This window comes from Oncorhynchus clarkii, chromosome 3 (assembly GCF_045791955.1).
Source record: "Oncorhynchus clarkii lewisi isolate Uvic-CL-2024 chromosome 3, UVic_Ocla_1.0, whole genome shotgun sequence".
NCBI classification, from domain to species: domain Eukaryota; kingdom Metazoa; phylum Chordata; class Actinopteri; order Salmoniformes; family Salmonidae; genus Oncorhynchus; species Oncorhynchus clarkii.
The window spans coordinates 26,251,198-26,263,292 of NC_092149.1; the positions used below are offsets into that span (position 1 = coordinate 26,251,198).

Below are 12,095 nucleotides of genomic sequence, written 5' to 3' on the forward strand. Positions count from 1 at the left end.
GTTGTTTCACCTCCAACTGTTTACATTCCTGGACAGAGTCCTGTCTATGGTTAGAGATGAGGAATGTGAACAATGGAGGAAGGGGAGTAGAGATCTAAGGGGGAGGGAAGGAGAGAGATGGTATATGGAGAGGGGAGAGACAGTAGATGGCCAGTCATTCAATTCAGTCCTCATGTCTTAAAGCAGATATCCACAGACTTCCAGTCATCGTGGTAATGCTAGTTAGCATTGGCTCCTGAAACTACCTCTAACTTCCTTAATAATGGACAGAGACATAAAAATGGTATCCACAAGTTCATCTGACTCTGGGGAAGTAGATCCCAAAGTATCCCTTTAAGACCTTTTGGTTTGACGAAAGAAAAACAGTTTTCTCACACATTGTGGAAAAGGCAGATGAATTAAGAGGAATGTGAGAAATGGAAGAGAGCAAAAAATATAAATAGGGAGAAGAAGACAAGGCAGCTAGGCACAGAGGTACAGTGACATTGTTACCTACCTTTAGCCCATACAGAGGGAGGCACCTGTCTGTTAATGCACTCAATCACTTCATGGCACATGTATATTTAATCACTCTTGTTTTCAGTCTCTTAACTCATGCTCAAGCCAAATTTCTTCAGCCTCCTGGGGTTGAAGAGGCGCTGTTGCGGCTTCTCCACCACACTGTCTGTGTGGTTGGACCATTTCAGTTTGTCCGTGATGTGTACGCCAAGGAAGTTAACGTTCCACCTTCTCCACTGCTGTCCCGTCGGTGTGGATAGGGGGGTGCTCCCTCTGCTGTTTCCTGAAGTCCATGATCATCTCCTTTGTTTTGTTGACGTTGAGTGAGAGGTTGTTTTCCTGACACCACACTCCGAGTGTCCTCACCTCCTCCCTGTAGGCTGTCTTGTCGTTGTTGGTAGTCAAGCCTACTACTGTTGTGTCATCTGCAAACTTAAAAATTTAAGTTGCATGGCCACGTAGTCATGGGTGAACAGGTAGTACAGGAGGGGGCTGAGCATGCATCCTTGTGGGGCCCCAGTGTTGAGGATCAGCGAAGTGGAGATGTTGTTTCCTACCTTCACCACCTGGGGGTGTCCCGTCAGGAAGTCCAGGACCCAATTGCACAGGGCGGAGTTCAGACCCTGGGCCTCCAAACTTAATGATGAACTTGGAGGGTACTATGGTGTTGACGCGGCTAGGGATGCCATCTGGGCCGGCAGCCTTGCGAGGGTTAACACGTTTAAATGCCTTACTCAAATCGGCCACAGAGAAATCAAATTTATTTATATAGCTCTTCTTACATCAGCTGATATCTCAAAGTGCTGTACAGAAACCCAGCCTAAAAGCCCAATCAGCAAGCAATGCAAGTGTAGAAGCACGGTGGCTAGGAAAAACTCCCTAGAAAGGCTAAAACCTGGGAAGAAACCTAGAGAGGAACCAGGCTATGAGGGGTGGCCAGTCCTCTTCTGGCTGTGCCGGGTGGAGATTATAACAGAACATGGCCAAGATGTTCAAATGTTCATAAATGACCAGCATGGTCAAATAATAGTAATCGCAGTAGTTGTCGAGGGTGCAGCAAGTCAGCACCTCAGGAGTAAAGGTCATTTGGCTTTTCATAGCCGATCATTGAGAGTATCTCTACCGCTCCTACTGTCTCTAGAGAGTTGAAAACAGCAGGTCTGGGACAGGTAGCACGTCCGGTGAACAGGTTAGGGTTCCATAGCCGCAGGCAGAACAGTTGAAACTGGAGCAGCAGCACGGCCAGGTGGACTGGGGACAGCAAGGAGTCATCATGCCAGTAGCAGTGATCCAGTGTTTTTCCAGCGTGAGTGCTACAGTCAATATGCTGCTAGAATTTAGATAGCCTTGTTCTCAAATTAGCTGTTTTAATATCACTAGTTCCAATAAATGCAACCTCAGGATATATGGTTTCCAGTTTGCATAAAGTCCAGTAAAGTTCCTTGAGGGCCGTTGTGGTATCTGCTTGAGGGGGATATACTAAACGGTCGGCATTTGATTGTGAGGAATTATTGGTCAGGTGAACAAAAGGACTTGAGTTCCTGTACGTTGTAACAATTCCACCATGAGTCGTTAATCATGAAACATTCACCCCCACCCTCACGTGAGTGTGTGATTGAGGGTGGTCCTCAGTGTGGGGCAGTGGTGAAAAAGTACTCAATTGTCATACTTGACTAAAAGTAAAGATACCGTAATAGACAATGACTCAAGTAAAAGTGAAAGTCACCCAGTGAAATACTACTTGAGTAAAAGTCTAAAAGTATTGGGTTTTAAATATACTTAAGTTCCAAAAGTAAATGTAATTGCTAAAATATACTTAGGTATAAATAGTTTCAAATTCCTTATATTTACCAAACCAGAAGTCACAATTTATTTTGTATTTTTTTTGTATTTAAGGATAGCCATGGGCACGCTCCAACACTCAGACATCATTTACAAACTAAACGTTTGTGTTTAGTGAGTCCGTCAGATTAGAGGCAGAAGGAATGACCAGGAATGTTCTCTTGATAAGTGTTTGAATTGGACCATTTTCCTGTCCTGCTAAGCATTCAAATTGTAACCAGTAGTTTTGGGTGTCAAGGAAAATGCATGGAGTAAAATGTACAATATTTTCTTTAGGAATGTAGTGAAGTAAAAGTACAAGTTGTCAAAAATATAAATAGTAAAGTACAGATGTTGGGGTGTGGTTTGGTACTGTACCATGCAGGGCTGGAGTCTGTATCAGTGTTATCTAAACCTCATTACATGAAGCATGATATACTACACATAGTTGAAGGAATTCATTAAGTATACCACCTCCCTACTACTCTCTTGTCTCTTGGCATGCAGCACACACACACACACACCACCCGGTAAGGATTCCATTTTTAAATGTTTCATTTTTCTGTCGTCAAAAGGAGGCCTATAGATTGTGATGTCGATGACCTTGACAAGACATCACCTTTTAGAGGTTGCTGTGACTACATTATTCAATGGGCTCTGAGCACAGTCCTACTCTCATACATATGGTATGGATTCCATCTTGTATTTGTTTATGCTCAGCTAGAATAAAGAAGAAACAGACCAGGAAGTAGGCAACAATTCCACACTGCTGTTCATTTGGTTCCCAATGCAGATCATCTTAATGATTCTTCAGGTCTTTATCCTTCTTCATCTCATTCTAGGTGTTTAGGACAGTGATGTCAATGAGAGTGTGGCATCTATGAATCAAACTTTTCACATTGTTTTTGTAAAATACAGAAGGTTGAAACAGGATGTGGCTGCATTTGTGCTTTCACCTTTTCTCTGAAGTGCGCTAGTTGCGATATCTTTTTGCTTTGACGTGACCTCATCTTGTTTCCATGACAGCATAACAAGCCCAACATGCAAACCACCTAGAATGAGTTAACAATTTAGGAGCAACTTGAACTTTTGAACTCCTCCTCAAAATCTAACATGTACTAAATTGTCTTTATAATCTAATAGTTGATTCTGTAGCTGCCATGAGGTGTATTTTGTAAATAATGAATTGCAGTGAAAGTATGAATAAAGGCCTTTACATAACATCTGTCCATTCTCTCCCTCTCACCCTTCCTCTTTCTCTCCCTCTCACCCTTCCTCTCCCTCACCCTTCCTCCCCCTCTCTGCCAGATGATCGCCACACCTCCTCACTCCCCTCGTCTCCCAGGCTCCCCGTCAAATCTGGGAGGACACTGCGTCCCCTGTCCGGCCCCCCCACCCTCCTCCCCTTGCCCCTCCCCTCCCTCCTCTCCCTCCTCTGGAGGGGTCACACTACGTCGGACCCCCCCCTCCTCCTGTCTTACACACACTCTGGACCACCTCCGCAGGCACAGCTGGCAGCCTGGAGCAATGATGTATGGCTGCCCCCCACAGTACCAGCAACGCAGGTAGGGGGCGCACTAACGACCAATACTTACTAGTCCAGTGGTCAACAACCCGCTTTAGGTACCCGTAGACACAGATCTAGGATCAGCTTACCTTTCCCAAATCCTAACCTTTATCATTAGGGCGGGGAAACCCAAGGCTGACGTCACATCAGTGTTGAGGGTAAAAGCTGACAAGATGGTGCCGACAGAGAAGGGCGACATCTTACGAGTTCCAACTCAACTTTGCTATATAGTGACTTTCAAAGTGTTTATCTTGACCATTTTTGTACAGAAAGTTCATACTATTATTACATATGACCGCCAACCACTTCTGGACATCAGTTACTCACACACACTACATTGACACTCCCACACACATTCACATACACTACACACATTCACATACACTACACACACGCAAACTCACACACACTTTTACACACATAATTTGCTGCTGCTACTCTCTTCTTTATTTTACTCTTATTATTATCTATCCTGATAACTAGTCATTTTACCCTGCCTTCATGTACATATTTACCTCAAATAACTCGTACCTTTAAACTGCATCGTTGGGAAGGGCTCGTAAACAAGCATTTCACGGTAAAGTCTACACCAGTTGTATTAGGAGCATGTGACAAACAAAATTGAATTTAGATTTTATTTGAGAGTGAGATAGTGATTTGAGGTAAATGCACAGCTTGCAACTCAACCATGTTCCTGGAGGGCTGCGGGAATCTGGGAGTGAACTGTGTAGGAGTATGCTTGCTAAGTTCTAATATTTGTTTTAGGGATTGGCTGATCTAAGACCAGTGCTACCAGTATATAACTTCCTACACATATAGTCAATGCTGTTGTTATCTCTGGCATTCCTGCTCTAACTGCTGGAGTTCTTATCAGTGCTGTTTTAGCTGGCCCTCTCCTACTCTCTTATTTGCTCATCTCTTCTGCTTTTAATTCACTGAGCATGGCAATGTTATTTCTCTTTTCCTGTAGCTTGTCCCTCTCTCTCTCTCTCTCTCTCTTTATCTATCATTCTTTTTTTCCACCCATTTATCCAAGATGTTGGCTACAATTTGTTAATTTTTTATAAATATAAATAAATAAATTCACTAACCCTTCCACCCCTCCCCTAATTGGAGTAAACGAATTAACAACAACACTTAGGCTTCTACTTCCCGCTTATACATACTATATAAATGTTACGGACACAATCAATTTTACAATAGTTATCTTTTGATTGTTTTTACTCCTTTCTTTCCTCTTCTTTCCTCTACCCCTCCCATCTATTTCTGAACACCATCTATTTGCCTTATATTTGTAACTGTGCTGTTTCACAAAAGTTCTGAACCTATATACACTACCGTTCAAAAGTTTGGAGTCACTTAGAAATGTCCTTGTTTTTTGATTGTTTTTACTCCTGTCATTCCGCCAGTTGTATTGCTTCTTTAAGCAGGACCGTTTTCAGCTGTGCTAACATAATTGCAAAAGGGTTTTCTCATGAACAATTAGCCTTTTAAAATGATAAACTTGGATTAGCTAACACAGCATGGCATTGGAACACAGGAATGATGGTTGCTGATAATGGGTCTCTGTAAGCCTATGTAGATATTCCATTAAAAATCAGACATTTCAAGCTACAAAAGTTGTTTACAACATTAACACTGTATTTCTGATCAATTTGATGTTATTTTAATGGACAAAAAAAATGTGTTTTTCTTTCAAAAACAAGGACATTTCTAAGTGACCCCAAACTTTTGAATGGCAGTGTACATTTTAAGGACACAGGCTACAATTTGGTTTCCATTGTCTTTTTCCTGACATCTGACATGCAAATGGATTTTAACAATCTTTTGGAGAGAAAGCAGGAGAGGGGGAGGGAGACAAAGCAGAAGTATAAGTGCAGCCGCCAGCGAATAAAGTCAGGTCATCAACACAACGTACTCTCAAAAACAAGAAGAGAGTGAAATCACTAAGCTACAGCCTCACACACACACACACACACACACACACACACACACACACACACACACACACACACACACACACACACACAAGCAGGATGACTGACTGCTGCTTTCTCCACTAGACCTCTACTCCTCTCCTCTCTACTCACTACTCTACTGTGACACTACCCTCTCTCTCCCCCTCCCTCTCCCCCTCTCTCCCCCAGTGTGAGTCTGGAGGGTTTTGACCCAGAAGAGATGGAGCGGGTGCTCCTTGGAGCCCTGGAGGGGTCCAGCAGAGGGGGGCGGGACCCTCGCCGAGCCCCCATCACCTGCTTTGGCCAAGAGCTGGGCTCCCTGCTGTCACTCACGGAGGAGGAGGTGGGCTGCCAGACCCCGGTCTTCTCCCCATTGGAGGTGAAGCTAAGTCCAGACTGATGGGATTGAAGCATCATATGTGTGTGTGTGCGCACGTGTTTGAGTGTGTGATAAATATAATTTGCTAACATGAATGAAGATGGAACTTGAGATAAAGTAACCTTATTTAGAGCACAGACAGGAACACACACACACACAGTCACATGCACACATGTCTCCTGCAAGCAGTGGCAAGCACGTCTTGGGTTATTTTGTTGCAAATACACACAGCCTCTCACTGATGCTCTTGTCTTTGTTTATTATGGAAAGAGCCGTTTATACACTCAAGTCATACACTCTCTATCTCTCCCTCCTCTCTCTCTTGCTCTCTCCCCTCTATCTCTTCCTCTCTCTATCTCTCTCTCTCTCTCTCTGACACACTGTGGCCCTTGTCTCTTGTCTGTGGTGTGTTAGGAGCAGTCGTCTCAGCTGCAGGGCTTCAGTGCCTCCGCTCCCTCCCTGTGTGCCAGTCCCAGTCTGCGCCAGCTACCCAATGCCAACCTCCACCCTCCAACCCACACAAACACTGATACACACTCTCCGACACCTCACACACACCCCTACACACACTCACAAAACCACCAGCATCATCGTCATCAACCTTGCCATCGCTCCTACTCAAACTCCAATTCCATCTTCCAATGCCATTACCAAGGTAGGACAGTAGGACTCTTCATTTGTGAGTGTGTGGAGACTCTCCTGACTGTTTGAAGGGCAGATATTAGTGTGTGTGTGTGTGTGTGTGTGTGTGTGTTCCTATCTGTGTGCAGCTATGCGGAAGTCTTCTTCCTGTGTTTGTTCTCACTGGGGGCTGCTGCTGCTGTCATTAGCCACGGAACAGAAAGCGCTGTGTTCTCAAGCTCTCCTATCTCCTCTCTCGCTCTCTCCATTTCACCTTTTGCATGTTCACTATTCATCCTTTCATTCCAAAGGCATCAGCAGAGATCGTTTTAATCACGCCTTGATGGTGTTAAATCAACTGTCTCGTGTGGTTTCATCCTTGTCTTTCTTCATGCATTTGTTAACTCTTGGTCACAGCCATCGTTTGGATTAAACGTGTTTGCCAAGAACCTGCAGAGCAGAGAGAGAGGTTTGTCACTTATCAGGCGATGCACTTCAATCTATCTGGGATCTTAGGTCTATGTATGTATGTATGTATGCATGTATGGAGTTACGGTTTTGAGGTAATGGGATGACTAAGTTTGTTTCTGCTTTCTGCCTCTCTCTTCCTCTCTGTATCTATCTGTCTTTCACTTTCACTCTCTTTGTCTCTCTCTCTTTCTCTCTGTCTGTCTGTCTCTGTCTCCTCTCTCTCTCTCTCTCTCTCTCTCTCTCTCTCTCTCTCTCTCTCTCTCTCACACACAGAGTCTTCCCTGGGCTCTGTATTTGGGGGTTCCACACAGAGGTGAGTTGTCTCTCTCTCTCTTCCTGATGACCTGTGTTCACTAACAACCTTATAGAGCACATGATCTCATCTGTGACTGACTGCTTTTTGACTCACATCCCCATAGTAACACACCTTTTCCTCTAAGCTAGGCTGAATGCAAACTCCGTCTTATGGAAGGATGTTTCTCTTCACCTCTTTCTCAGTGTGGATGCAGAGCTTGGTGAGCTGTGGGGGCAAGAAGAGAGGCAGCGGCTGGGCGAAGAGAGAGAGAGGCGGAGGGAGGAGAGAAGGACGGAGGGACTGAGGGGTGCTCCCCCCGGGGAGGAGAGGGGGGAGAAGACGGGAAGCCCTCTGGGACGCACCTTCAGCTTCCTGCGCAAGATGGCTAGCCAACGCAAGGTGAGAGAGTGAGAAAGAGGAGAGTGTGGGTGTGTATTTCAGTATGTCTGTGTCTCTCTGTGGTTGTGGGTGCATGTGGATGTGACCCTGTCACAGCTGTCACTATGCAGTAGAGTACTTGAGTAGAGTGCAGGACCGTCTCTAAGGACAGAGAGTTGGAGTTTGGTAGTAGGCTAGCTTCCCCTGCAGTGTCGATTCACCTGTGAACCACCTCCAGTAACAGTTTTGGCAAACATATGCAGTTTGCCAAGAATAACACAATGTTACAGCAATGATATGCAGTTGATGTCGGAAGTTTACATACACTTAGGTTGGAGTCATTAAAACTCATTTTTAAACCACTACACTTTAGGTGAACAAACTATAGTTTTGGTAAGTCGGTTAGGACATCTACTTTGTGCATGACACAAATAATTTTTCCAGCAATTGTTTACAGATTATTTCCCTTATAATTCACTGTATCACAATTCCAGTGGGTCAGAAGTTTACATACACTAAGTTGACTGTGCCTTCAAACAGCTTGGAAAATTCCAGATAATTATGTCATGGCTTTAGAAGTTTCTGATAGGCTAATTGACATAATTTGAGTCAATTGGAGGTGTACCTGTGGATGTATTTCAAGGCCTACCTTCAAACTCAGTGCCTCTTTGCTTGACATCATGGGAAAATCAAAAGAAATCAGTCAAGACCTCAAAAAAAATTGTAGACCTCCATAAGTCTGGTTCATCCTTGTGAGCAATTTCCAAATGCCTGAAGGTACCACGTTCATCTGTACGCACAATAGTACTTAAGTATAAACACCATGGGACCACGTAGCCATCATACCGCCCAGGAAGGAGACTCGTTCTGTCTCCTAGAGATTAACGTACTTTGGTGTGAAAAGTGCAAATCAATCCCAGAACAACAGCAAAGGACCTTGTGAGATGCTGGAGGAAACAAAAAGTATCTATACAAAAGCATCTATATCCACAGTAAAACAAGTCCTATATCGACATAACCTGAAAGACCGCTCATCAAGGAAGAAGCCACTGCTCCAAAACCGCCATAAAAAAAGCCAGACTACGGTTTACAACTGCACATGGGGACAAAGATCGTGCTTTTTTGGAGAAATGTCCTCTGGTCTGATGAAACAAAAATATAACTGTTTGGCCATAATGAACATTGTTATGTTTGGAGGAAAAGGGAGAGGCTTGCAAGCCGAAGAACACCATTCCAACTGTTATGCACAGGGGTGGCAGCATCATGTTGTGGGGGTGCTTTTCTGCAGGAGGGACTGATGTACTTCACAAAATAAATGGAATCATGAGTAAGGAAAATTACGTGGATATATTGAAGCAACATCTCAAGACATCAGTCAGGAAGTTAAAGCTTGGTCACAAATGGGTCTTCCAAATGGACAATGACCCCAAGCATACTTCCAAAGTTGTGGCAAAATGGCTTAAAGACAACAAAGTCAAGGTATTGGAGTGGCCATTACAAAGCCCTGACCTCAATCCTATACAGAATTTGTGGGCAAAACTGAAAAAGCGTGTGCGAGCAAGGAAGCCTACAAACCTGACTCAGTTCCACCAGCTCTGTCAGGAGGAATGAGCCAAAATTCACCTAACTTATTGTGGGAAGCTTGTGGAAGGCTACCCAAAACCTTTAACCTAATTTAAACAATTTAAAAGGCAATGCTACCAAATACTAATTGAGTGTATGTAAACTTCTGACCCACTGGGAATGTGATGAAAGAAATAAAATCTGAAATAAATCATTCTCTCTACTATTGTTCTGACATTTCACATTCTTAAAATAAAGTGGTGATCCTAACTGACCTAAAACAGGGAATTTTTGCTAGGATTAAATCTCAGGAATTGTGAAAAACTGAGTTTAAATGTTTTTGGCTCAGGTGTATGTAAAACTTCGGTCTTCAACTGTATGTACAACAATGTTGTCAAAGCAGTAACCACAACAGTATTATTCATTATGTTGGGCGAGGCGCTCTCTCTTGTGCTGCTTAGATTATTAATGACGATATCTGGCTGAATTACAACAGGATCTTTTTTTTCTTCTTTCTTTTTCTTGAACCTTTTACTGAACTAGGCAAGTCAGTTAAGAACACATTATTATTTACAATGACGGCCTAGGAACAGAGGGTTAACGACAGATTTGTACCTTGTCAGCTCAGAGATTCGATCTAGCAACTTTCGGTTACTGGCCCAACGCTCTAAACAATACCTGCCGCCCCACCTCTTGATTTCTTGAAGAACATTTTTAAGTGTTTGTTCTAGTGGGTTGGCAGTGTTTACTGTGTGTGTGTGTGTGTGTGTGTGTGTGTGTGTGTGTGTGTGTGTGTGTTGTAATGACAAACAAACACAATCTTTAAACAGCAGGGGGAGACTCTGTTCTGTGAGTTCAATATGAGAAGTGAAGTGAAATAAGCAGCACTGTGGCCCTCAGCAGGATGATGTATGGCCAAGTTGATGATTTAGGCATTCCACACTTGAACTGAACTTGGGTACAGCTGGTGTTCTTGTATGTGTGTTATTTGTGTCCTACTAATCTCTGGTGGACAGACGGACGTCTCATAACTAGCATCAAGCTTCTGATGCAATTACGCAAGATTTAAATTCTGGGTTTCAGAGATTACTGTCCTACTAATAAGCCCGACCAAAGAGCAGTATGCACCATCACACTTTTTGGCAATTGTATATTTTCTTTTGACATGTAACACCCTCGTATACATCAAGTTGATGTATTCTTGTCTGTATATTGTTCAATAATTTAAAAAAAAACTAAAAACAAGGGATACAAAAAAAGTAATAATAAAAAAAGCCCTACCAGCCCCTCTGACCACTCTTGCGTCCCTGATTTAAGACCCACTGGGTTGCCAGATTCCTTAGAGGTCCTTATCATGGGGGTTTGCCAGATTGTGCCCTCCATCTCAACTGATTAGAAGTCTCAGTGATGTCACAGGGGCGTGGCTGTGATTTTGATGATCAGCAGTTCATTTACGCGATGACACCATCCCCTCCGATGGCCTGTTAGAGACAGATAGCTGCTGGCCCTGTTTGACGGAGCTATTTCTGAAACAACATCCAACGTGTGTGTGTGTGTGTGTGTGTGTGTGTGTGTGTGTGTGTGTGTGTGTGTGTGTGTGTGTGTGTGTGTGTGTGTGTGTGTGTGTGTGTGAGTGTGTGAGTGTGTGAGTGTGTGAGTGTGTGAGTGTGTGAGTGTGTGAGTGTGTGAGTGTGTGAGTGAGTGAGTGAGTGAGTGAGTGAGTGAGTGAGTGAGTGTGTGTGTGTGTGTGTGTGAGTGAGTGATGTGGTGTAACCAGGTATGTGGGGTTTGTCCACACCCTTGGTGCTGTATGTTTAGTGGCTCCTGGACTCCAGACCATAAGACAGAAAAGAGACAACAAGGGAGAAAACCCAGAAGAGTGAAAGAACAGCAGTCAGAAAGAAAGAGACTGAGCTCACATTTCCAGACCTTTCCTCTCTACAGCAGTTATGAGCTCTCTGTCTCTCTCACTATAACACGTGACGTCTCACGAAGTCAGCATACTCTGGAATGTGAATCAGTCCTGTGTGCTTCTGCTGTGTCTACAGGACCGTCTGTATTTCTACTGACCTCAGTGTTGTATAGAGCTGGCTGATCTGGCTATGGATGTTAGACAGATACATCTGGTGGCTTTAGATTAAGCCCAGTACTCTCATAATGATAATATGTCATGTCTTTCAGACTGAAGGGAGCTGAGAACATAACACATTACAAGATCACAAGTCTGTTATTCATACACTCTTAGAAAAAAGGGTTATTCGGCTGTCCACATAAGAGAACCCTTTTTTGGTTCAAGATTAAACCCACATTTGGTTCCTGATTAAAATCCTTTTTTGGTTCCAGGTATAACCCTTTTTTGGTTCCAGGTTAAAATCCTTTTTTGGTTCCAGGTATAACCCTTTTTTGGTTCCAGGTTAAAATCCTTTTTTGGTTCCAGGTATAACCCTTTTTTGGTTCCAGGTTAAAATCCTTTTTTTGGTTCCAGGTATAACCCTTTTTTTGGTTCCAGGTTAAACCCTTTTTTGGTTCCAGGGAATAACCCTT

General features: G+C 43.6%; 1 protein-coding gene across 3 annotated transcripts in view; it reads left to right on the plus strand.

Moving 5' to 3' along the window:
• LOC139391918 (rho guanine nucleotide exchange factor 2-like) overlaps window positions 1-12,095 on the plus strand; it is a 56,220-nt gene that overhangs the window by 4,236 nt on the left and 39,889 nt on the right. Inside the window, exons 2-6 of one of the 3 annotated variants that reach the window (XM_071139531.1) lie at window positions 3,628-3,884; window positions 6,034-6,223; window positions 6,638-6,878; window positions 7,589-7,628; window positions 7,814-8,009. In XM_071139531.1, the coding sequence (XP_070995632.1) occupies window positions 3,628-3,884; window positions 6,034-6,223; window positions 6,638-6,878; window positions 7,589-7,628; window positions 7,814-8,009 (924 nt within the window). Of the gene's footprint in view, window positions 1-3,627; window positions 3,943-6,033; window positions 6,224-6,637; window positions 6,879-7,040; window positions 7,314-7,588; window positions 7,629-7,813; window positions 8,010-12,095 lie in introns of those variants that run through there. The other 2 variants (XM_071139535.1, XM_071139550.1) reach the window with 2 other exon arrangements.